Source organism: Xenopus tropicalis, chromosome 1, assembly GCF_000004195.4.
Source record: "Xenopus tropicalis strain Nigerian chromosome 1, UCB_Xtro_10.0, whole genome shotgun sequence".
Taxonomy (NCBI): Eukaryota; Metazoa; Chordata; class Amphibia; order Anura; family Pipidae; genus Xenopus; species Xenopus tropicalis.
In genome coordinates, this window is record NC_030677.2 from 12,289,677 (window position 1) to 12,317,619 (window position 27,943).

General features: G+C 42.3%; 1 protein-coding gene across 3 annotated transcripts; it reads right to left on the reverse strand.

Annotated features, from left to right (window-relative positions):
* Positions 1-1,291: 1,291 nt before the first annotated feature.
* Positions 1,292-23,000, reverse strand: mavs (mitochondrial antiviral signaling protein). 3 transcript variants are annotated; one of them, XM_031895246.1, is made up of 13 exons: positions 22,898-23,000; positions 18,242-18,366; positions 16,463-16,640; positions 14,283-14,887; positions 13,897-14,016; positions 12,216-12,305; positions 11,801-11,869; positions 10,493-10,591; positions 9,641-9,730; positions 6,256-6,327; positions 5,141-5,212; positions 2,946-3,005; positions 1,292-2,327 (listed from the first exon to the last, which is right to left on the reverse strand). In XM_031895246.1, exons 2-13 carry the CDS (start codon positions 18,356-18,358, stop codon positions 1,563-1,565), a joined length of 2,337 nt encoding a protein of 778 aa, XP_031751106.1. In that variant the 5' UTR covers positions 18,359-18,366; positions 22,898-23,000; the 3' UTR covers positions 1,292-1,562. The 3 variants fall into 3 exon arrangements, with proteins under 3 accessions (XP_031751106.1, XP_031751105.1, XP_031751107.1); XM_031895245.1 differs by having other exon boundaries at positions 12,207-12,305; XM_031895247.1 differs by lacking the exon at positions 18,242-18,366 and having other exon boundaries at positions 12,207-12,305; positions 22,898-22,994.
* Between the last annotated feature and the right edge of the window lie 4,943 nt (positions 23,001-27,943).

A 27,943-nucleotide genomic window follows, 5' to 3' on the forward strand; every position in this document is an offset into this window, starting at 1 on the left:
GTTCAGTGCAGAAGATCAAAGGGAAATGAGGGACTCTTCAGTAAGAATCTGGGACTGCAGGCTGACTGTCCGGCAAAAATCTGGACAGTTGGGAGGTAAGGGAATGTCGTGCTTTACTGTGGTACTATTAGTATGTTATAGAAAGGACCATTCTAAGAAACTTTACAATTAGTCTTCATTATTTGTTTTTCATAGTTTCTGAATTGTCATCTTCTTCCAACAGAAGCTTTCAAATGGGGGTCACTGACCCCTGAGCCAAAAACCTATCGCTCTGTGAGGCTCCAGTTTTATTGTTATTGATACTTTCTATGACTTATTTTCCTATTCATCCCTTCTACTATTCATATACCAGTCTTTCATTCAAACCACACCCTGGTTGCTAAGGTAATTTGGACTCTACCAACCAAATAGCTACTGAAACTCCAAGCTGGAAAGCTGCTGAACAAAAACTGAAATAATGAAAAAAACTACACATAATAAAAAATGAAGACCAGTTGCAATTTATCTCAGAATATTACTCTCTACATCATACTAAAAGCTAACTCCAAGGCGAACAACCCTTTTAATGCAGAAACCCCCTTCTTCATATCCCCCCTCTGCTCACAGTTATTGTATTGATGGAAAAATATATTTCATTGTTTGTCTATTTCATGTTTATTTTTCTTGTATATATATACATTAATACATGAGGTATACGGATATATGGTATGCACAATTATATTTTAAGAGGAGGGACGGCTGACGTGTCACAGAAGGGGAGAATAAGAACAAGAAATGTCTTCCCGGCCCTTCACATAGTGATTAGCACAGGTACGGAGTGCAGGGAGTTTTGTCCGATGCCAAATTGCACACTGGCAGCCACAACTTGTACATGCCACTAAAGTGGGGTATGTGCCTGAGTGCTTGTGAGTCAGTCGTGTCTCTTTTCATAGCAAATGATAACGTGTGTTTTATATTGTAATGGTGCATAAGGTAAATGCTATTGTAATCCTTGCCGGCATCCAGTGAATCAATTTAAGGTGGCCATACACCAATTTAAGGTGGCCATACACGGGCTGATTCTAGCTGCTGATGTCCAGGGTCAGACTGGGGGGGTGAAGGGCCCACCGGGGCTCCCGCCCCAGGGGCCCTGCAGGTGCCCCCGCCGGCTGCATCCCCTAACCCCCCCCTCAGGGGCCCACCTAACCCCCCTCGCAGGGCCCGACATCCTCCCCCGAGCACGTAAATTTAACACGGCAGGGGAAGCGCTGGCAAGGGTCGGGTCTGGGCCCAGTCCGACCCTGCCGATGTCGGTCCCTTAGACCGATTCAGCAGCTTTTCAGCCTGTGTATGGGCACTAATGACAGGCCTGCCTGATATCAGCCAGATCTCCATCGGGCAGGTTTGAAATTTAGTCGGATCGGGGACAGTATCAGGACGAACCGACGGACGCCTATACACATCGTTCTAATTCGATTGTTTGGCTCCAGGGCCAAACAACTGAATTAGCCCCGTAGGTGGGGATATCGGGAGAAGATCCGCTCACTTGGGGACCTCGTGGATCTTGGCGTGTATGGCCACCTTTAATTTCTAACTCTTCTCCATAACAGGAGCAAGGTTAGGGAAACGCCGACAACGGCAAGAGCTGTGAGTAGCAACCTGCTGTCTGTATCTGTATCCTTGGATACTTTGCCTAGGCCTTGGTTAGTGCCACTGTGCTCTGGTTGTGGCCCACTAGCTGGCAATGTGTTGGCTGCCATCTGATCTAAGCTGGCATCTTGCTTCACAATAAGAGTGAAATTCCTTATATCTGTATTCTCCGCGTAGCTGTTCTCCTCTGGCTGCTGTGATGTGCTGCGCAGCCAAAGATCATGTATGTACGGAGGATAATTGGTGCCACCTCTTTGGACGGATCCCGGTGAATTACCATAAGGCATTTCATTTTCTTCCGGCTGCACTCTGGTTGTAGGATATTCCGCCCGGCCACGTTCACCGCTGCTTGATGGGCTGTTCTGCTGAGACTGACGGCTGTTGTGTGGTGGTTGCCCCTCAGAATTCCTGCCGTTGGCATTGATATTTTGAGCACTCGGTCGAGTCTGCATATTCCCATTCCCCAGTGAGCAACTTATCTCCAAATTGTGACTTTGAGATGAGTCTGAGCTAAAGAGAAACTCGTGGTTGCCAGATAAGGCGTCAGTTACCCCCGAAACCCCTGCACGGGTGTTTGGGTATTCTATGGTGGACACTAATTCTCCTGGTTTACTCGGGAAAAAGTCATCTTCATCCCCATCGTCAGTGCGATTTAGTGGCTTGACTGATGAACTTGGGACAACTGGCTGTTCAGCAACCTTAAAAAAGAGAAACAGAGAAATGCCTAAATCACTAAATATCCACCACTGCTAACAGTTAATAAAAACCCACACAGAAACCCCTAATATAGCATGTAATTTGTTCCTATAAAAAGTAGGAATAAATACAATTTTTATATGCTGAAATTCAGCTGCAAAACAGTTCTTCTCTTTCTGCATCATTTGAAATCCTGGCAGGGGAGGAGGGACTAAAACACTGATGTTACAAATTGTAACAACTTCCCCACAGCTTACAGACAGCATGCAGGAACTACATAACCCACAATGCATTGCACTTGGATGTTCCTTTCCTTATTGACATCACGTGTGCAGCAGGGAATTGTGGGATTGAGGAGGCAGGCTGAAGGCAGGCTCAGGACAGGCGACTACTGTTACATTTTATTTGAGTCACAAAGTAGTCAGCCAGATCAGCAGGGGAACAGGGGGCGGGGCTTAGGGAACTGTTCCAAACCATATTATTCCATTAAAAATTATGAAGAAAAGGCTGCATATTTTTAATTGCTGAATATTGTAAACAAAAATTCAGTGACACAGACAGAGCCATATAAATGATATAAATTAATGCGTGGCCTTTAATGTAATGATCCCTTCCTTTACCTCTGAATGTCTTGGAAGATGTGAAAGTGCCCTTGTGGGTAAAGATTCAGGTATTTCCCCCTAGAAAAATTCAAACAAAATTAGATTTGTCGCTGTGAAATGTCACAAATGTTCAAAATTCTAAATTCTCTTTTGCTTCTGTTTCCATTCAGCAAGCACAGATGGCAGTAGATCTAATAGAACATGATCTGTTAGCGATCAAACACACAATATGGATCTGTTAAAGATCAAACACACAATATGGATCTGTTAGAGACCAAACACACAATATGGATCTTTTAGAGATCAAACACACAATATGGATCTTTTAGAGATCAAATACACAATATGGATCTGTTAGAGACCAAACACACAATATGGATCTTTTAGAGATCAAACACACAATATGGATCTTTTAGAGATCAAATACACAATATGGATCTGTTAGAGATCAAACACACAATATGGATCTGTTAGAGACCAAACACACAATATGGATCTGTTAGAGATCAAACACACAATATGGATCTGTTAGAGATCAAACACACAGTATGGATCTGTTAGAGACCAAACACACAGTATGGATCTGTTAGCGATCAAACACACAATATGGATCTGTTAGAGATCAAACACACAGTATGGATCTGTTAGAGACCAAACACACAATATGGATCTTTTAGAGATCAAACACACAATATGGATCTTTTAGAGATCAAATACACAATATGGATCTGTTAAAGATCAAACACACAATATGGATCTGTTAGAGACCAAACACACAATATGGATCTTTTAGAGATCAAACACACAATATGGATCTTTTAGAGATCAAATACACAATATGGATCTGTTAGAGATCAAACACACAATATGGATCTGTTAGAGACCAAACACACAATATGGATCTGTTAGAGATCAAACACACAATATGGATCTGTTAGAGATCAAACACACAGTATGGATCTGTTAGAGACCAAACACACAGTATGGATCTGTTAGCGATCAAACACACAATATGGATCTGTTAGAGACCAAACACACAATATGGATCTGTTAGAGATCAAACACACAATATGGATCTGTTAGAGATCAAACACACAATATGGATCTGTTAGAGATCAAACACACAATATGGATCTGTTAGAGATCAAACACACAATATGGATCTTTTAGAGATCAAATACACAATATGGATCTGTTAGAGATCAAACACACAATATGGATCTGTTAGAGACCAAACACACAATATGGATCTGTTAGAGATCAAACACACAATATGGATCTGTTAGAGATCAAACACACAGTATGGATCTGTTAGAGACCAAACACACAGTATGGATCTGTTAGCGATCAAACACACAATATGGATCTGTTAGAGACCAAACACACAATATGGATCTGTTAGAGATCAAACACACAATATGGATCTGTTAGAGATCAAACACACAATATGGATCTGTTAGAGATCAAACACACAATATGGATCTGTTAGAGATCAAACACACAATATGGATCTGTTAGAGATCAAACACAATATGGATCTGTTAGAGATCAAACACACAATATGGATCTGTTAGAGATCAAACACACAATATGGATCTGTTAGAGATCAAACACACAATATGGATCTGTTAGAGACCAAACACACAATATGGATCTGTTAGAGATCAAACACACAATATGGATCTGTTAGTGATCAAACATACAATATGGATCTGTTAGTGATCAAACACACAATATGGATCTGTTAGTGATCAAACATACAATATGGATCTGTTAGAGATCAAACACACAATATGGATCTGTTAGAGATCAAACACACAATATGGATCTGTTAGTGATCAAACACACAATATGGATCTGTTAGAGATCAAACACACAATATGGATCTGTTAGAGATCAAACACACAATATGGATCTGTTAGTGATCAAACACACAATATGGATCTGTTAGAGATCAAACACACAATATGGATCTGTTAGTGATCAAACACACAATATGGATCTGTTAGAGATCAAACACACAATATGGATCTGTTAGAGACCAAACACACAATATGGACCTGTTTGCTCATATTCTCTACCTATATTGTCCTGTTCAGTGCCTGATTATGGCTAACTTTTGTTCAAATGATCCGATTTCTTGCACAGAATTAATGTTTCAGCTAAATACGGATAACAGGACACTTGGTGCCGATCTGTTTATGATTTCTCACCCTTGAAACATCATGGCGACTTGTACTACCGGCAAAGCGAATTGCATCTGGGGAATCATTGGGAGGATGTCTCTGCAACATAATGAAGGGTAAATAAGACAGAGCAGCATCAGGTGATCTGATTTCTTGTCCAAAATTAATGTTTCGGCTAAATACAGATAGGAGGACACTTGGGGGCCTATTCATTAAACCACGATTTTTGGGTGGTGAAAATCATGATTGGAAAAAATTCGGAGTAACCACAATAATTTCTGATGTTCAAAAATGTCACGAAAATTCTTCTGTCGGACGTATGAAAATATTGTGGTTGCGTTCCGAAAGTCACGAATTTTCGGATCTGAACGTGAAAACCTTTCTGGCTTTGAAACCTTCAATGTATGATGTTGGAAGCCTTCCATAGGGCTCAATGGCACTCTACAGATCCAACCCGGCCCAAGGAAAGCCTCCCATAGGGCTCAATGGCACTCTACAGATCCAACCCGGCCCAAGGAAAGTCTCCCATAGGGCTCAATGGCACTCTACAGCTCCAACCCGGCCCAAGGAAAGTCTCCCATAGGGCTCAATGGCACTCTGCAGCTCCAACCCGGCCCAAGGAAAGTCTCCCATAGGGCTCAATGGCACTCTGCAGCTCCAACCTGACCCAAGGAAAGTCTCCCATAGGGCTCAATGGCACTCTGCAGCTCCAACCCGGCCCAAGGAAAGTCTCCCATAGGGCTCAATGGCACTCTGCAGCTCCAACCTGGCCCAAGGAAAGTCTCCCATAGGGCTCAATGGCACTCTGCAGCTCCCACCCGGCCCAAGGAAAGTCTCCCATAGGGCTCAATGGCACTCTGCAGCTCCAACCCGGCCCAAGGAAAGTCTCCCATAGGGCTCAATGGCACTCTGCAGCTCCAACCCGGCCCAAGGAAAGTCTCCCATAGGGCTCAATGGCACTCTGCAGCTCCAACCCGGCCCAAGGAAAGTCTCCCATAGGGCTCAATGGCACTCTGCAGCTCCAACCTGGCCCAAGGAAAGCCTCCCATAGGGCTCAATGGCACTCTGCAGCTCCAACCCGGCCAAAAGATCGTGGTTTAATAAATGGGCCCCTTGGTGTCGATCTATCCATGATATCTCACCCTTGGAACATCATGGCGACTTGTATTACTGGCAGAGTGAATTGCATCTGGTGAATCATTGGGAGGATGTTTCTGCAACATAATAAAAGGCAAAAAAGATCAGTCCATTTAATTTTAAGCACTTGTTAGATATAGTAACATAGGCTATCCTTGGCAGAACTCCTAGATGGATCACTCAGTGATGGTGAGTGGAATGCACCTCAGCACTATGATTGTATTGTATGAGGCCAATGGAGGCCAATATCATTCAATGGAAGGTAAGGCACTGGAACGTCTAAAGAGGCTTCAGAAAATGTAGATATTTCTTTAGAATGATCTAGAAGTCATCTTGCTGCATATTAAATATACGGCCACATCCAGCCATCCTAGTTCTGAGGAAGCTGATTGGTTTTGAGACAGGAGGAACAGGCAGTGGTTGGGACTCTACTCTAAAAACAAAGGGGCAGTAGTGTGGCTGTCTTCCCTAAGGTTACCTAAGCATGGCAGTCACTTCAGTCATTAGTGCATCCAGAGCCGCCATCGGGGGGGGAGAAGGGGTACTGGTGTGCCAGGCCCCATGAAAATCTGCTTCAGAATGGGGCCCGGGCATGTCGCAAAAGTTACACAAATTGCGTAAGTTATGCATAAGGTTACATAAAAATAACACTTGTGCAAAAGTTGCATAGAAACTGACGTAACTTGCCTAGAAACTTAAGAAAGTGACGTAACTTGCCTAGAAACTTAAGAAAGTGACGTAACTTGCCTAGAAACTTAAGAAACTGACGTAACTTGCCTACAAACTTAAGAAAGTGACGTAACTTGCCTAGAAACTTAAGAAACTGACGTAACTTGCCTACAAACTTAAGAAACTGAGGTAACTTGCCTACAAACTTAAGAAAGTGACGTAACTTGCCTAGAAACTTAAGAAACTGACGTAACTTGCCTACAAACTTAAGAAAGTGACGTAACTTGCCTAGAAACTTAAGATTGTGACGTAACTTGCCTAGAAACTTAAGAAAGTGACGTAACTTGCCTAGAAACTTAAGAAAGTGACGTAACTTGCCTAGAAACTTAAGAAAGTGACGTAACTTGCCTAGAAACTTATGAAAGTGACGTAACTTGCCTAGAAACTTAAGAAAGTGACGTAACTTGCCTAGAAACTTAAGAAAGTGACGTAACTTGCCTAGAAACTTAAGAAAGTGACGTAACTTGCCTAGAAACTTAAGAAAGTGACGTAACTTGCCTAGAAACTTAAGAAAGTGACGTAACTTGCCTAGAAACTTAAGAAAGTGACGTAACTTGCCTAGAAACTTAAGAAAGTGACGTAACTTGCCTAGAAACTTAAGAAAGTGACGTAACTTGCCTAGAAACTTAAGAAAGTGACGTAACTTGCCTAGAAACTTAAGAAAGTGACGTAACTTGCCTAGAAACTTAAGAAAGTGACGTAACTTGCCTAGAAACTTAAGAAAGTGACGTAACTTGCCTAGAAACTTAAGAAAGTGACGTAACTTGCCTAGAAACTTAAGAAACTGACGTAACTTGCCTAGAAACTTAAGAAACTGACGTAACTTGCCTACAAACTTAAGAAACTGACGTAACTTGCCTACAAACTTAAGAAACTGACGTCACTTGCCTACAAACTTAAGAAACTGACGTCACTTGCCTACAAACTTAAGAAACTGACGTAACTTGCCTAAAAAACGTAGGCAACTTGTGTACAAGCAAAAGCCAATGCAGAGAAGGCACACTTAGGGGCAAACTCCACTCACCACCAATGGTTTAAACAACTTACGGTAAATCCCACTGCCCCCAATGATCTGACTGACTTATTAGCACATTTATTATTCATTTTAACTATGTATATGAGCTGCTTATTATAGAGTAACATCAGCTGTTTATTTTGGGAGGTATTTACTGAATTTTCATAGTGTCTCTTACATGAACTTTCAGCAGTGAAATGACTGGTTATTGGGCCCCACAGCAACATCATTGGGCCCTTACACTTAATGCAATGTATGTAACTTGTGCAAAAACTTACGTTACTTTCAAAGAAACTTACAAATGGACTCCACTGACCCCCCAATTAAAATACTGGCTTATTAGAACATTATTGGGCCCCACAGCAATATCATTGGGCCCCTAAATTGACGCAGTTAAGTAACTTATGCGAAAAGGTAGGAAGAGTTTAACCCAACTGAACCCCAATAAACTGATTGACTTATTAGCACAATAATCAACGGAGCTTATATATTTATATGAACTGCTTATTATAGCGTAACATTAGCTGTTTATATTGCGCACACAAGGGGCGTGGCCCAAATTCTGGTTCTGTGCGCTTGTGTTCATGGGGGGCCCCATATAAACAACTTGTGTGGGACCCCAGAGTTTCTGATGGCAGCCTTGAGTGCATTTATACTGCCTGCTCTCAAGGCATGTTGGTCTCCGAAGTTTTTACCGTAATCACTGAAAAGAGACACCTGTGTAGTTTGTAGTAAAAGATTTGTACAGGTATGGGACCTGTTATCCAGAATGCTTGGGACCTGGGGTTTTCCGGATAAGGGATCTTTCCATAATTCGGATCTCCTACCTTAAATCTACTGAAAAAATTATTTAAACAGTAATTAATCCCAATAGGATTGTTTTGGCTCTTAGTTGGGATCAAGTACAGGTACTGTTTTATTATTACAGAGAAAAGGGAATCATTTAACCATGAAATAAACCCAATAGGGCTGTTCTGCCCCAATAAGGGGTAATTATATCTTAGTTGGGATCAAGTACAGGTACTGTTTTATTATTACAGAGAAAAGGGAATCATTTAACCATTAAATAAACCCAATAGGGCTGTTCTGCCCCCAATAAGGGGTAATTATACCTTAGTTGGGATCAAGTACAGGTACTGTTTTATTATTACAGAGAAAATGGAATCATTTAACCATGAAATAAACCCTATAGGGCTGTTCTGCCCCCAATAAGGGGTAATTATATCTTAATTGGGATTAAGTACAGATACTGTTTTATTATTACAGAGAAAAGGGAATCATTTAACCATTAAATAAACCCAATAGGGCTGTTCTGCCCCAATAAGGGGTAATTATATCTTAGTTGGGATCAAGTACAGGTACTGTTTTATTATTACAGAGAAAAGGGAATCATTTAACCATGAAATAAACCCAATAGGGCTGTTCTGCCCCCAATAAGGGGTAATTATATCTTAGCTGGGATCAAGTACAAGGTACATTTGTAAAAATGTGAATTATTTGATTAAAATGGAGTCTATGGGAGACGGCCTTTCCATAATTCGGTACTTTCTGGATAAGGGGTTTCCGGAAAAGGGGTCTGATATCTGTATAAAAGAACTGTCGATATACAAGAATTATAGCAGAGCATAATATACTGATGAACTCACCCGTCGTACATCAGGCTCTCTTGGGGTGCTAGGCAGAGGTCGGTCTACGTTTAGGGCAGAGGGAGAAGAATTGGCATTTAATGGAGACACCTACAAAAAGAAAAGCGCATCACTGATTACAGTATGGACTGGAACCAATTACACTAGATACATGTAAGATTATATTTTTGGGATAAAAGTATGCAGAGTACAGGTACTTATGACTTAAATGGGGCTAAATTAGGTGGATAATAGACTTAGCTGTAGAAATCAATGCCAATCAGCTGCAGGATGGACCAGAAACATGGTATTGTGTATTAAAAGCACCAGTAAAACACCCACTACAGCAGGGATCCCCAACATTTTATACCTGTGAGCCACATTCAAATTGAAAAAGTGTTGGGGAGCAACACAAGCATGAAAATGGTTCCTGGGGAAGCAAATAAGAGCCATAATTGGCTATTTGGTAGCCCCTATGGGGACTGGTAGCCTATAGAAGGCTCTGTTTGGCTTTACACTGGGTTTTATGCAACCAACACTTGACTCCAAGCCAGAAATTCAAAAATAAACACCTACATAGAGGCCCCTGGGAGCAACATCCAAGGGGTTGGTGAGCAACATGTTGCCCCTGAGCCACCGGTTGGGGATCACTGCTCTACAGTAAACAGTGAAGTCTTGGCTTCCACCAAACAAAAAGGACATTGTGGAACTTTAGAGAAAGCAACTAAGTTCATACAAAATATAAAGGATTTCAGTTAGGTAGATATACTGGTCAGGCTGAAATTGCTTCTAATCTTGTCTCTCAACCTACGGTTGCAATCCATTAGAAATAACGCTCATTGCTTCCATACTGTAATGGGTTTAAACTCTCACCTTTTGCACATAAGGTTCTCTTGGGGTGCTGATCAGTGGGGGGTCTGGATTTCTAGCAGCAGGGGGAGAGGCACTGTTTAATGGACGATTGTTGGGCACCTTCAAGAAAATGCAAGCCAAGTCACTGATCAACAGTTAGTATGAAATGATATATAAATATAATATTACAATATAATTAATGATGGGTGGGGAGGCCAGACGTTCATGGGTCAGTGCAGGGATCAGGGCTGCGTTTTTTAAAGGTTTCTGATAATAAACTGTCAGAGATTGTAACTAGAAATAAAAATGCTGCTGAGGTGAGTTAGCAGAGCTCTGAACACAGATAATTGGAGGAGGTTTGTCAGTGCCATAGAACCATAGAGAACAAGGCTGTGGGTTCAATTCCAGCAGCAGGCTGCATGTAATATGTCTGCACCAAGCTCAGCAGGATAAATATAAATACAGGTATGGGACCCATTATCCAGAATGCTCGGGGCCTGGGGGCTTTCCATAATTCAGATCTCTTACCTTAAGTCTGTTAAAATAAAATATTTAAACAGTAATTAAATCCAATAGGATTGTTTTGGCTACAGTAAGGATTATTTATATCTTAGTTGGGATCAAGTACAGGTACTGTTTTATTATTACAGAGAAAAGGGAATCATTTAACCATTAAATAAACCCAATAGGGCTGTTCTGCCCCAATAAGGGGTAATTATATCTTAGTTGGGATCAAGTACAGGTACTGTTTAATTATTACAGAGAAAAGGGAATCATTTAACCATTAAATAAACCCAATAGGGCTGTTCTGCCCCAATAAGGGGTAATTATATCTTAGTTGGGATCAAGTACAGGTACTGTTTTATTATTTCAGAAAAAAAGGGAACCACTTTTAAAAATGTTAATTGTTTGGTTAAAATAGATTCTATGGGAAATGGCCTTTCCGTAATTCGGAACTTTCTGGATAATGGGTTTCTGGATAAGGGGTCCGATATCAAATGTAGATATCAAAATGTAAATAACGAATGGACACAGCACTCACAGGACTTGGAAGAAAACAAAAAATCCTTCATTAGTGCAAAAAAAAAAAAAAATCTTTTTTTTTTTTTTGCACCAATAAAGAATTTTTGTTTTCTTCCAAGTCCTGTGAGTGTCTTGCTAAAATCTCTGATTGTGGCTAAATGTTCTTTTCCCCTCAGCTGATGTTTATTTTTATGCCCTGTGTTTATGTTTCAGATTGGAAAGGATATTTTATTCACATGTTCCGTGGAACACCTAGCTTGCTGGCCTAGATCTAGTAACAGGACATTTGATACAGATCTATCTCACATCATTGCGACTTGCAGTGCTGGCCAAACGACTGGTGTCCGGAGTATCAGCGGGCCTCTGCGGATGTTTCTGCAATATATTTGAGGTACAAAAAGACATTATGTACAGTGAGTTTATATTTCAACATATCGTAACAATCTGCTACCACCCCAAAATTATCACCAATGTAAATTCTGTTTAATCATTTATTTAGTAACATATGTTTTCCTCCATAAAAAGGAGCTTATCCTGGAATCAGGTTTGTACTTTTATCACAGGGAAAATACTTATCACTGAGTTCCCCTATATGGTTTGTAGATGTGTATGAAATAATAAATAAATTGAAAATAATAAAGGTTATATATATATATATATATGTATTTTATGTATATATGCATATGTATCATATGTATATGTGAAATCTCACCCGTCTTACATCAGGGTCCCTTGGGGTGCTAGGCAGAGGTCGCTCTAAATTCAGGACAGAGGGAGAAGATGTGGAGTTTAAAGGAGGGGAGACAGGCACCTATTAAAAGTAAAATGTGTTACTGATTATTTTGTGAATTGAAAGTTTACTAATACTTTAAAGGCTGCCACTAACAGTAACATATAGATATGCTCTGGTGACACGGAGCAAGGTAGGTGAGTTGAGACCAGAGAGGATGTATTACCCATTAAGGTGCTCACCTGGGTCCCTTGGGCGCTGCCCCTGATCCACCATGGCCACTCCCCATCTATGTCAACTTCACACATGATCCACCAAGCTCCGCCCAATGTTCACAAACCACTTCCCATTTGGGACCTGCACGTCATGCTAAACCATCTCAGGGACCCCTGTGCCGTGCAATAACCTCTGTATCCCCCCTGACTCCTCTGTACCATTCATGAGACAACTTTGTTAGGTGAAGGGCATTTTGCCATAGTAGTAAGATATTTCTACAGTTGAAATGTGCAAAGACAGTAATAGGAAAAAAAATGTAATCATGGAGTCTCGTCCTTTAAACAAAAATCTTGCACTTTATAAGTTGGTCTCTTAGATAAATAGATAGATAGATAGATGATAGATAGATGATAGATAGATAGATAGATGATCAACAGGTAATAGATAGATGATAGTTAGATTGATAGGTAAGTAGATGATAGATAGATAGATAGATAGATAGATAGATAGATTATAGCTAGGTAGATAGATGATAGCTAAGTAGATAGGTAGATAGATAGATGATCAACAGATAATAGATAGATGATAGATAGATCGATAGATAGATAGATTGATAGGTAGATAGATAGATAGATAGATAGATAGATAGATAGATAGATAGATGATAGCTAGGTAGATAGGTAGATAGATAGATGATCAACAGATAATAGATAGATGATAGATAGATAGATAGATAGATAGATAGATAGATAGATTATAGCTAGGTAGATAGATGATAGCTAGGTAGATAGGTAGATAGATAGATAATCAACAGATAATAGATAGATGATAGATAGATAGTCTAGATAGATAGAAAGAAAGAAAGAAAGAAAGAAAGATAGATAGATAGATAGATAGATGATAGATAGATAGACAGATAGATAGAGAGATAGATGATAGATAGATAGATGATAGATAGATAGATAGATAGATAGATAGATGATAGATAGATAGATAGATAGAGAGATAGATGATAGATAGATGATAGATAGACAGATAGATAGAGAGATAGATAGATAGAGAGATAGATGATAGATAGATGATAGATAGAGAGATAGATAGAGAGATAGATGATAGATAGATGATAGATAGATAGATGATAGAAAGAAAGATAGATAGATAGATAGATGATAGATAGATAGAGAGATAGATGATAGATAGATAGATAGATAGATAGATAGATAGATAGATAGATAGACAGATAGATAGAGAGATAGATAGAGAGATAGATGATAGATATATAGATAGATGATAGATAGAGAGATAGATGATGATAGATAGATAGAGAGATAGATGATAGATAGATGATAGATAGACAGATAGATAGATAGAGAGATAGATGATAGATAGACAGATAGATAGAGAGATAGATAGATAGAGAGATAGATAGATAGATAGATGATAGATATAGACAGACCTGTGTTCTCTGATGATCCCCAGTGCTCAGTACCCAGGATGTTTTGCTTGGAGTCATTGGTGGGTAAAGATCATAAGAATCATCTAAAACCGACGAGCTCTGGACAGGTGACTTTGTTACCTTGGAAAAGGGCATTATAATTATTGTACTGTTTAAAGGGCAAAATACACTTTTTGTTAAACATGAACAAATTTAAAGTTTTCTGTACAACAAATAATAAAAACTATAGATTTTTTAATAAATTAAAACAGGCAGAACACATTTCCAACACAAGTCTCATGGTAAACAGTTATATATATTGGTCCTCTAAGGATATTTATGCCTATATTTATATATACATACAGACAAATATAATAGTATTTACTAGTCATTATTATGGCTTGTACCTCATTAAATGGATCACATAAACCCTGGGGAGAGGTTTCAGGTATAGGAGTTTTTACAGAATCTTCTACAGAGCAGTTCTGTTGTAGCGATGATGACGATGATGACGATGGTACATCAGAATGGATGCTTGCCACACAGTCTGCGCTACTGTAACTACATGACTGTGGTGGCTCAGACTCGTTATGGGCAAGAGAAGCAGTTTGTTGTTGGGCAAGATGGGCGGAGCCAAGGGGAGCCCTAATTTGGGGACGAGGCTGCACTGTACTGGGGTTAGAGGATTGTACGGGGGGATTGTACTGGGGGGGTTGTACTGGGGGAGGAGGATTTGCTGGTGGCTGGATACTGTATACTGGCTGGAAAGCCTGGTTTTGCTGATGTGGTGGCAGAATTGCTTTAGCTGGTACATAAATTATTGGAGGTTGCGCTTGATTGTAGTTAGCGTTGGAATTAACATTTGGATCATCATGGCTTGGAATAACCATGTGGGTATGGATTCGCTCATGTCCCCGAGGCACAGACACTGGTTGTTGATAGTTGCCATTATCTAGATCTGCATTGGCCAGGGCTTGCCTTGTTGATGCGGGACGAGAAGGTTCTGAAGGACCTAAAAAACAATACAAATGTTCTTACTAAGGATAACTCAAGGTGCCCATACACGTTCAGATTTTAGTCTTCTTTCCATGAACGTTCGGATATCAGTCGTACGTCTAAACGCAACGATCTAAAACTAACATTCATCCTGAAATTGTAGGATAAGATTGTACACAGTGCTTTACCAGGTGTGCACACAAACATGGGTATAGTTATATTACATTATACAGGAACAATAGATAAATCAGTGTGTAAGAGCTTTCAGGGATGAGGTCCCTGACCCAAGGAGCTTGCAATCTATTAGGAAGAGAACAAACAGAGACAAAAAGAGGGGTGGGGAATAGGATAAGGTGTGTGGCTGGAGAGGAAGGCTAGCGAAGTGCTTCATCTAGAAGGTGGTTTTTAAAGGAGAAGGAAAGGTAAAAGAGTCCTCTATCAAAAGAAACACTGGATTTATTGTCTTCTGTTATGAACACATGTACTTCGGTATCAGACTTCCTGCTCTCAGAAAAATCCTTCATTCCCAGGGGCCTGAGTCTGCGCAGCTTTCTTCCTTCTCCCGCTCCCTTATCCCATAAAAATTCATAAGAATTCACTCCCCCTCCCATCAGAATGTGTGATCTATGCTACCAACAGCACGGAAGCAACTGAGACCAAGCTAAAATGGCAGCTGCTATCTTATACAAACACAGGGAGCTTCTAGGGCTGTTACTCAGGTATGGTAAAGCTTAGTAGTGGAGGAGCAGAGGAAGGGGCATGTTCTGGTATGGGAAGTGATGTGGGCAGAGAATGTGAGAGGGGTCTCGTGACACCCAGGCACCTACCTTGGGGGAATGGATGTAGGGTGACATTTTCAACTGTCTTGTTAAGCAGAGGGAGTGTTGGCGGGAATATAAGCAGTTCAGTCTTGGACATGTTAATCTTAAAGAGGTTGTTCACTGAGTTAACTTTTACTATGATGTAGAGCAGGGATCCCCAACCTTTTATACTCGTGAGCCACATTCAAATGAAAAAAGTGTTGGGGAGCAACACAAGCAAAGAAAAAGTTCCTGGGGGTGCAAATAAGAGCTATAATTGGCTATTTGGTAGCCCATATGTGTACTGGTAGCCTATAGAAGGCTCTGTTTGGCTTTACACTGGGTTTTATGCAACCAAAACTTGCCCCCTAACCAGAAATTCATAAATGAGCCTTTGAGGCCACTGGGAGCAACATCCAAAGGGTTGGGGAGCAACATGTTGCTCACGAACCGCTGGTTGGGGATCATTAATGTAGAGTGTAAATATTCTGAGACACTTTGCAGTTGGTCTTCATTTTTTATTATTTGTAGTTTTGTACTTATTTCACTTCTTGTTCAGCAGCTCTGTAGTTTGGAGCTTTAACAGCTGTCTGGTTGCTAGGGTCCAAATTACCTTAGTGACCAGGGAGCAGTTTGGATGAGAGGCTGGTATATGAATAGGAGAGGGGCTGAATAGAAAAACAGGTTATAAAAAGGAAAAATAACAATAAAACTGGAGCCTCACAGAGCAATAATTGTTGGCTAGGACAGACTTATGGGACGATGTGGAAAAGAGATGCAGTCGTACTCACGCTTTATAACATGTTTGTTGTATTCCTCCTCCAGCTGTTCCACCAGCTCGTTGAGCTCGCACTCCCTTAGGGCATACAGAAACTCTTGCACCCATCCGTCCCTTTTCGTTAAGTCATTAATGAATTCCCATATTGTATTCCGATTGCCTCTGTTTTCAGACTTTTGCCTTAATTTTTCCTTAGAAAGAAAAAAAAACCTTTCGTTTTTTTAGAGTTTTATTCCATATAATATTGACAGATGGAGAGAGTAATATTCTGAGACAATTTGCAGTTGGTCTTGATTTTTAATTACTTGTAGTTTTTTACTTATTTTAATACTTGTTCAGCAACTCTCCAAATTGGAGGCATAACAGCTATCTGGTTGCTAGGGTCCAAATTACCTTAACAACCAGGGAGTGGTTTGAATAAGAGACTGATATATGAATAAGAGAGGGACTGAATAGAAAAAAAGTTTTAAAAGTAACAATAACAATAACAAGCAGCCTAATGGATGCATTATAATTTGCCACTAGGTGTCAGTGTGCAAGGTGGGACAGTTGTCCCTGGACGCGGGACCTGTGGTTTTTTGGTTAGTAAGGGGGGCCTGGCCAATCAGCTGCAGGCTCAGGAGGGATGGGCGGGGCTGGGGTCCCTACCTCTTCTTTCCCCAACTCCCTACTGAGGAGCAGTAGGGAGTTAGAAAAAAGAGGCAGGGAGGCAGGCCCATCCCATCCAAATCTGAGGCTGACTGGCAGCGGAGGGGGCCGGCTATTATCTACCCATACTCTGCCCTGATTCAATTAAAAGCCAGCAGTTGGGGGTCCCTGCTTTAACTAGGGCCCTAACAGGATTCCTGCATATCCCCCACACAGGCCTGAAGTATACCAGCATTCTGCATGTTCCTGGCATGGCACTAATGCAGGTATGACTTGGCTTGGCTTACCCTATATGCACCTTGGGCATATCCAACTACACCCACTGCCCCGCCCACTGCCCCGCCCCTGAAGGAACACCTGGGAGACTGAGATACAGCAAATAAACTGGTAAAGAGCCACCGATACCCAAGTTATTGAGAGATCTGTATGGCAACCAATGTGTTTTTTGGGGTATTTTTTAGGACCACCAAAGGGGGCCCCAGATTTTTGTTGTATGGGGCACTATGATTTGTGATGGTGACCCTGCCTGCACCCAACCTCAGTTAAAACCGTGGGTCCCATGTGTATTGTATATGCTCAGACATTAAGGCAATTAGGTCTTCTGTGGTGAACTGTTCTTATTGCACAATGGGGGGGCTGCTGCTGCTGGTGACAATTTGCAATTGGTCTTCATGTTGTATTATTTGCAGTTTTTGAATTATTTCGTTTTTTGCTCAGCAGTTCAGAATTTCAGGAGCTATCTGGTTGCTAGGGTCCAATTTTACCTAGCAACCAGGCAGTGGTTTGAAATATAGACTGGAATATGAATAGAGAAGGGCCTAAATAGAAAGATAAATAATAACATTTAACAATAACATTAAAAATTTGGTCTTACGGAGCAAGAGTCTTTTTTTTGCTTCTGGGGTCAGTGACCCCCATTAGAAAGCTGGAAAGAGTCAGAAGTGGAAGGCTAATAGTTTAAAACCTATAACAAATAAAAAATGAAGACCAATTGAAAAGCTGCTAAGAACAGGCCATTCTATAACTTCCCTGTGGGGTGGGGGGCCCATGACGCCAGGTTATTGGGTGGTGGGCCCATGGTCTGACGTTGGGGCTGTAGCTGTGGGATAGTGCATAGTAATGGGTATGATAGGGAGACCATTACCTGCGTGGATTTCGAGAGGCAGGGCAAATACTGCAAGATTTCTTCCAGGTTTATTCTATGCAGGAGGCTAATGTTTCCCCTCAGGTACTTCTCAAACTTGTCTTCTGCAAACCCCATTCTTCACCCTAAAATGAAAACCAACACAAGCACATGAATTAAGGATATATATATATATAAATAAAGGGCGGATGGACATTATATTCATGTCCCCCTTATTATTCTCCTCCCCCTACCCTTCTGTTGTGGTATAATCCCTTTGTATTTCTGTAGAGATATTGTGCTAGAACCCCCAACCATCCCTTTAACGGAGGTCTTATTCTTTTAATAATGTATTGGTTTTGGTCTCTTCTCTAACACAAAAGAGATGGAGGGACAATTAGTATTAAGGTGGCCATACACGCTAAGATCCGCTCGATTAGCGAGGACGCCAAGATCGCGGATCATCTCCCGATATCCCCACCTACAGGTGGGCGATATTGGGCTAATTCAGGCTAATTCGGTCATTTGGCCCTGGGGCCAAACGATCGAATTAGAAAGACGGATATAGGCGCAGTTGGTTAGGGGACCTCATCAACTAGCCAATGAGGTCCCCGATCCGACTAAATTTTTAAACCTGTCCGATCGATATATCTGGCCAATTTCAGGCCAGATATCGGTCGGGCAGGCCCCTCGTTCCTGCCCCTACACGGGCCAATTAGCTGCCGAATTGGTCTAAGGGACCCATATCGGCAGCTAGAATCGGCCCGTGTATGGCCACCTTTAGTCAGGGCAGGGTGGAGGCAGCCACAGTGGGGTATCTGGCTATGCACTAAGGTACAGATCCCAGCACATTCCATTCTGCCCTGTTAAAGGGGTGGCTAACCTTTAAGATAATTTTTAGTATGTTATAGAATTACCTATTCTAAACAGCCTTTCAATTTGTCTTCATTATTTCTTATAGTTTTTGAATTATTTGCTTTCTTCTTTCAACTCTTTGCAGCTTTCAAATGGGGGTCACTGACCCCAGCAGCCAAAAAACTATTGCTCTGTGAGGCTCCAGTTTCAGGCCCTCTCCTATTCTCCAATCTCTAATCCAAACCATTTCCCGGTTGCTAAGGTATCTACATCATACTAAAAGTTAACTGAAAAATGAACAACCCCTTTAAGATTAAACGCTTGCAGTAATAGAGACGGGGGTTTTTAACATTCTCTTGACCCCTTTTGCAGCAATAACAGTGTAAAGCCCTTTGGGATGAGTGGGCACCTGCTTTACTCACTGTTCAGAGTAGTTTGTATTCATTTTTTCAGACAAATTTTCTCCAAGTTGGTCAGGTATGTTGGATGAAGCTTGTGGATAGTGGTTTTATACATTATCACAGATTCTCAGTAGTATAGGGATTTGGGCTTTGAGGGGTATCTGTATACACATGGAATCTTGGACATTACAACTAGTCAGTGGCATTTGTAATGTACCCCAGTGTTTTTTACCCACAGTGCAATGTGGGTTCTATGACAGAATGCTCTGTTATACAGATAGCTAGAATCTCAGCCATAAAGCAGGGCAGGACTGCTGCTTACAATGGGGGGGATCAGATAGGATCTGTGCCACTGTGACAGAATGCTCTGTTATACAGATAGCTAGAATCTCAGCCATAAAGCAGGACAGGACTGCTGCTTACAATGGGGGGATCAGATAGGATCTGTGCCACTGTGACAGAATGCTCTGTTATACAGATAGCTAGAATCTCAGCCATAAAGCAGGACAGGACTGCTGCTTACAATGGGGGGATCAGATAGGATCTGTGCCACTGTGACAGAATGCTCTGTTATACAGATAGCAAGAATCTCAGCCATAAAGCAGGGCAGGACTGCTGCTTACAATGGGGGGATCAGATAGGATCTGTGCCACTGTGACAGAATGCTCTGTTATACAGATAGCTAGAATCTCAGCCATAAAGCAGGGCAGGACTGCTGCTTACAATGGGGGGATCAGATAGGATCTGTGCCACTGTGACAGAATGCTCTGTTATACAGATAGCTAGAATCTCAGCCATAAAGCAGGGCAGGACTGCTGCTTACAATGGGGGGGATCAGATAGGATTTGTGCCACTGTGACAGAATGCTCTGTTATACAGATAGCTAGAATCTCAGCCATAAAGCAGGGCAGGACTGCTGCTTACAATGGGGGATCAGATAGGATCTGTGCCACTGTGACAGAATGCTCTGTTATACAGATAGCTAGAATCTCAGCCATAAAGCAGGGCAGGACTGCTGCTTACAATGGGGGGATCAGATAGGATCTGTGCCACTGTGACAGAATGCTCTGTTATACAGATAGCTAGAATCTCAGCCATAAAGCAGGGCAGGACTGCTGCTTACAATGGGGGGGATCAGATAGGATTTGTGCCACTGTGACAGAATGCTCTGTTATACAGATAGCTAGAATCTCAGCCATAAAGCAGGGCAGGACTGCTGCTTACAATGGGGGATCAGATAGGATCTGTGCCACTGTGACAGAATGCTCTGTTATACAGATAGCTAGAATCTCAGCCATAAAGCAGGGCGGGACTGCTGCTTACAATGGGGGGATCAGATAGGATCTGTGCCACTGTGACAGAATGCTCTGTTATACAGATAGCTAGAATCTCAGCCATAAAGCAGGGCAGGACTGCTGCTTACAATGGGGGGGATCAGATAGGATCTGTGCCACTGTGACAGAATGCTCTGTTATACAGATAGCTAGAATCTCAGCCATAAAGCAGGGCAGGACTGCTGCTTACAATGGGGGGATCAGATAGGATCTGTGCCACTGTGACAGAATGCTCTGTTATACAGATAGCTAGAATCTCAGCCATAAAGCAGGGCAGGACTGCTGCTTACAATGGGGGGATCAGATAGGATCTGTGCCACTGTGACAGAATGCTCTGTTATACAGATAGCTAGAATCTCAGCAATAAAGCATTGCAATGCTGTTGCTGCAACAGGGGCCCGCTGGCAATCATCTTCATGCTTGCACCCTGGTAACACCCCCCTACACACACATACTTTTAACACTTCCGCACTTTCTTGGGGTTGCTTTTACAGCACACACACTTTGAAAAGTATGCACACATATACACATAAACACCATACTGAGTGTTTTATTGCCAAGCGTGACTAGTGTGAGTGTTAATTACACAGCCAAATTACGTTTTTTATTTCACTCCAGTAATTTTATTGCATTTTTAACTACACATTGCTGGTTAAATGATTCCATTTTCTCTGTAATAATAAAACAGTACCTGTACTTGAACCCAACTAAGATATAATTACCCCTTATTGGGGCAGAACAGCCCTATTGGGTTTATTTAATGGTTAAATGATTCCCTTTTCTCTGTAATAATAAAACAGTACCTGTACTTGATCCCAACTAAGATATAATTACCCCTTATTGGGGGCAGAACAGCCCTATTGGGTTTATTTCATGGTTAAATGATTCCCTTTTCTCTGTAATAATAAAACAGTACCTGTACTTGATCCCAACTAAGATATAATTAATCTTTATTGAAGGCAAAACAAGCCTATTGAGTTTATTCAATATTTAAATGATTTTTAGCAGATTTAAGTTATGGAGATCAAAATTATGGAAAGACCCCTTATCCGGAAAACCCCAGGTCCCGAGCATTCTGGATAACGCGTCCCATACCTGTATTAGAAAGACACATTTATCCATTTTTTAATTCATTAGAATGTGTATTTCTCAAAATTACATGGCATTTTGGAGTCAGAGTACTCCTTGGAGCTTTTCTACTAGTGTTCTAGCAACATTTTAATTGGTCTTCTTCCAGTTTCTACATATTTCAAATACAGCTAAAAAAATGATTGCTCCCTGAGGTTACAATGATATTATTATTGTTACTTCTTATTCCTTATGTTTCTATTCATTCCCCCTCCTATTTATATACCAGTCTCTCATTCAAACAACTGTCTGGTTGCTTAGGTAAAGAAGTCCCTAGCAACCAGATAAGCTGTTAAAAAGACCAATTGTAGATTTCTCAGAATATCGTTACATCATACTAAAAGTTTATTTCTGCATTGCATATATTTCTACATTCAAAAGGAGAAAAGGCACAGGTTACATAGCAGATAACAGATACTCTCTGTAGAATACAATGGTGTTTTATTTGTTATCAACTGTTCCTTTACTGTTTCTGAGATATCTATCTTCTCCCTGTCATATAAACTCTTGCATTCTGTATAGTTATCTAAAAGGAACACCCTCCCCATGTTCATATTCCCAGTATGGAAATGACTTTTATCTGAATGACACGTTTCTAATGGTTCTAAAGTTCTATGGAAATGTCATTGCAGCTGACAGAAGCGTTATGGTTATTCCTTTCTCCTCTCTGCTTCTGACGTTCTCTGTGTGTCTCTTTCTCTCTCTTTTTTTCCGGGTTGGGTCAGTTCTTGTCTTTACCAACCATACTCGACCCGGTGAAGACTGATTAGCAGTCTGTGCTATGCTCCGAGAGAGACCGGAGGGAATACCAAAGGGCAAGGCCCTGCCACCTTCCCAGACTGCACCCACAACCCAGTGCACGAAAGGTTAAAAAAAAATCCATCGAGAAACTTAATGCCTTTGTACAAGTGCACGTTAGGGGAGTACTAGGCCTAACTGCACTGCTAGCAGCTACTTACCTGCTGGGATAGCGTACTTGTTACAGATCAGAACTCTAAGCAGTAACAATGTCTCTGTCTCTGCTGTCCCTTTATTCAGGGGACTTCCTGGTAAGTATTACTTGGTGCAGCTGCTCACACCCACCCCACGTCCTGCAATCTGATTGGCTGACGCTGCCGTACAGAACTGGAGAAAAAAAATGCAGCGTTCCGCCCAATCTGAATTAAAAGGCACAGTGTAAACTATATCTGCCGTGATGAAAATGTATAAAAAGTGAGGTTTAAAGGGGCAGTTTCCCCTATTTGTCAACATGAGCTCAGTGAACAGAGCTTGTGCTGATCAAAGGGTGTTTCACTGCTATTGTTTGAATGAAAAGATATCTTTTTTTATTTTTTTGACTATGATACTGTCATTATATTTATGGGGCACTTTTTATCTCCAAATGACACTGTTACACAGCAAATAATTCCCACTGCCAATTAACATTTTATTATTGAACCAACAAATGTATTTGTAGCTGTAATATTGGTGTGTAGGCGCCATCTCAGTGCATTGTGCCTGAGTCTGAGCTTTCAGCCAGCGCTACACATTAGAACTGCTTTCAGCTAACCTATTGTTTCTCCTACTCCCATGTAACTGGAGGAGTCCCAAGCCGGACTTGGATTTCTTACTATTGAGTGCTATTCTGATACCTACTGGGAGCTGCTATCTTGCTCCCTTCCCATTGTTCTGCTGATCGGCTGCTGGGGGAATATCACTCCAACTTGCAGCGCAGCAGTAAAGTGAGCCTGAGTCTGAGCTTTCAGAAGGAGCCAGCGCTACACATTAGAACTGCTTTCAGCTAACCTATTGTTTCTCCTACTCCCATGTAACTGGAGGAGTCCCAAGCCGGACTTGGATTTCTTACTATTGAGTGCTATTCTGATACCTACTGGGAGCTGCTATCTTGCTCCCTTCCCATTGTTCTGCTGATCGGCTGCTGGGGGTGAGGGGGGGATATCACTCCTTGCACAACTTGCAGCGCAGCAGTAAAGTGTGACTGAAGTTTATCAGAGCACAGGCAGGCCCGGATTTGTGGAAAGGCATTTTTCCAGAAATTCCCATTTTGCTCACATCGCCTTTATATCTGATATCCCCCCCTACCCCATGCATTTATATTGTCCCTTTTCTCTTGCTCTTTATCAAGGCTTCATTTCCTCTTGATATATTTGGAAAACTGTAGGACAAGTTTCATTTCTCCTTATCATCTGATTTTCCACTGAATCAACTGAACTAAACTGCAGTCCGAGAAAGACAAGCGAGTTTTGTAGAACAGAAACTGCCCTTTAGGGTGCACAGTTGTGGACTGTCCTGAGAAAATCGGCACCATTGTAGGTAAAGCTTTCTTGCTCTAAAGCCAGTATTACTGGGCTGTACCATCTGCCCCAATCCCCCCTGGGCTATTGCCCTATGTATAGGCCCTGAGGTTGGCCTAGCCATTATTCATTATTTACCGAGTGCGATGGGGAGCAGGGGGCACAGCTTTCAATAACCAGTGGGAAACACCCAGTAGTGTTAAATCATGTACATTTTCACTGTACAGCAGTGACAGGCATGTGAAAGAATTTAGGGGCATCACATGTGGACCCTGTACCCCCAAAAGGCCACATCATGGCAGGGGTAGCACCTAAATTGCTTTTAATTTATCATGCTGGAAAATTTGAACTTGACTACAACTCCCAGCATGCACTGTTAGACAAGTTCATCTGCAAATATATGAAACTGGAGTACCCATGAAACAGTACTGCCAGTCTGTGCTATAAATGGGGGCACTAAATTACAAAGTACTAAGGTTACTGCATGTTCAAACATAGCAAGGTTCCAACGAGGTTTCCTAATTATCTCATATTACTTCAGACCAGTGAGCCCTCTAGTGGCGACATCTCAAGCAAATTATTCCTTCTGCCCCTGTAGCCGTCACTGATCAGTGCTGAGTAAACCTGACAATTGAGGGTTAATAGGTGCAACCTATAGGAACCAGTCTAAATGTATACTTTATTAATCAGCTGTTAGAAGCATACCATTAGCAACATTGACATTTAAAAAAAGATAGGGAGCAACGCAAGTTCCTAGGGGGTGCCTAATAAGGGCTGTGATTGGTTATTTGAAAGCCCAGTATGGACAGGCAGCCTACAGGAGGCTCTGTTGGGCAGGGCACATAGTCTTTATGCCTCCAAAACCAAAGGAATTAAAAAATAAATACCTGCTGTGGGGCCACTGGGAGCAACTCATCTGCTACTGGTTGGGAGTCAGTGAGAATTGTATTACAGACTTCGGGCACATGTGGCCAACTGTACCTTTAAAGGGGAAGCGCAATTCTGCAATACTGTAAAACGCAACTTTGCGCTCTATTCTGGGAGGACAAAGAGCTGCTTCTGTGGGCACTAACCATATGGCAGGGTGCAAAAAACCTGATTTTTTTGCACTTGCCCTGAAGCTGGAGAATGAGGCCCTTCATAGCTGCTGCCCTAGGGGCCCCTGACCCCCTCCAACCCCCCCCCCCCATTGCACCTAGACTTACTCTTCTTCACAATCAAGGGGAGGGTAAGCAGCAGGGTAACAACAGTACTTACAGGTAGGGATCGGGTCTGGGTTGATGGGGCCCACAAGGACCGGGGACATTTTTTTTAAAAACTGCCCCTGTAGTACTAAGCCCTTCTGGGATCCAGCTGTAATATCTGCAAGCTGGGGGCTACGGGTCCTTGTACCGAGCACATCAGCTCCGGCTCCTCTCATGGGAGAGAAAATAACTATTTAGGTTTCATACAAAATGAAAGGCAATTATAAACCCCCCCCCCCGAATACTTTCCCATTGATGTCTCCTTTAAATCGCTGCCCTACTATAAGCTGCTAGATGGCGCCAGCGAGCAGCGGCAGAGAGATGCAGCCATCACTACCCGGGGCACAGCCTGCACTCAGAATTAGGGAGGCACCAAACCCACTATTTTGGGATCCGGCTGAACCCCAAATCCTTTGTGAAAGATTCATTATCCAAATCACATTAGGCCACGGAGGGGTTACAAAAATGTCAACTTCCGTGTTTATGTGACTGTGTGCGGATCTGAATCCTGCTCAAAAAGCCTCTTTAAAAAAAGACCCTTATGTGCCTGGCCAGGAACTGATCCCATAACTGAACAAACTGGCTAACATAGTCTGTGCCGGCCAATTTGTTCCATTAATTGGTGGGGGTGGCGATTCCCCCAAGATGGAGCACTGGACTATGAGCATATAAGTACTACTAGCCCTCATGTGACATTTTTAGCTCTTGGGGCCCCTGACTGCAGCATCTCCTAGCACCCCCCAGTGGTGCTCTGTTCACTAGCACTATCACGCCTTATACTGGTACAGCCTGACTGGCACTATCATGCCTTATACTGGTACAGCCTGACTGGCACTATCATGCCTTATACTGGTACAGCCTGACTGGCGCTATCATGCCTTATACTGGTACAGCCTGACTGGCACTATCGTGCCTTATACTGGTACAGCCTGACTGGCACTATCGTGCCTTATACTGGTACAGCCTGACTGGCACTATCGTGCCTTATACTGGTACAGCCTGACTGGCACTATCGTGCCTTATACTGGTACAGCCTGACTGGCGCTATCATGCCTTATACTGGTACAGCCTGACTGGCACTATCGTGCCTTATACTGGTACAGCCTGACTGGCACTATCACGCCTTATACTGGTACAGCCTGACTGGCACTATCGTGCCTTATACTGGTACAGCCTGACTGGCACTATCATGCCTTATACTGGTACAGCCTGACTGGCACTATCATGCCTTATACTGGTACAGCCTGACTGGCGCTATCATGCCTTATACTGGTACAGCCTGACTGGCACTATCATGCCTTATACTGGTACAGCCTGACTGGCACTATCATGCCTTATACTGGTACAGCCTGACTGGCACTATCATGCCTTATACTGGTACAGCCTGACTGGCACTATCACGCCTTATACTGGTACAGCCTGACTGGCACTATCATGCCTTATACTGGTACAGCCTGACTGGCACTATCATGCCTTATACTGGTACAGCCTGACTGGCACTATCATGCCTTATACTGGTACAGCCTGACTGGCACTATCATGCCTTATACTGGTACAGCCTGACTGGCACTATCATGCCTTATACTGGTACAGCCTGACTGGCACTATCATGCCTTATACTGGTACAGCCTGACTGGCACTATCATGCCTTATACTGGTACAGCCTGACTGGCGCTATCATGCCTTATACTGGTACAGCCTGACTGGCGCTATCATGCCTTATACTGGTACAGCCTGACTGGCGCTATCATGCCTTATACTGGTACAGCCTGACTGGCACTATCATGCCTTATACTGGTACAGCCTGACTGGCACTATCATGCCTTATACTGGTACAGCCTGACTGGCACTATCGTGCCTTATACTGGTACAGCCTGACTGGCACTATCGTGCCTTATACTGGTACAGCCTGACTGGCACTATCGTGCCTTATACTGGTACAGCCTGACTGGCGCTATCATGCCTTATACTGGTACAGCCTGACTGGCGCTATCATGCCTTATACTGGTACAGCCTGACTGGCACTATCATGCCTTATACTGGTACAGCCTGACTGGCACTATCATGCCTTATACTGGTACAGCCTGACTGGCACTATCATGCCTTATACTGGTACAGCCTGACTGGCACTATCGTGCCTTATACTGGTACAGCCTGACTGGCGCTATCGTGCCTTATACTGGTACAGCCTGACTGGCGCTATCATGCCTTATACTGGTACAGCCTGACTGGCGCTATCATGCCTTATACTGGTACAGCCTGACTGGCACTATCGTGCCTTATACTGGTACAGCCTGACTGGCGCTATCACCCCCTGCAGTGCTCCCATATTCTGCCATTAGCCAAGCTTATTCCCCATACATGCTGTAGGGCCCCCCATTGCCATACTAGTCAGGGATCCCACCAGCGATGCCCCCCCCCCACACTCCCTGTTATACATTAGTGCTGCTGCATTGTTGTGTCTGTT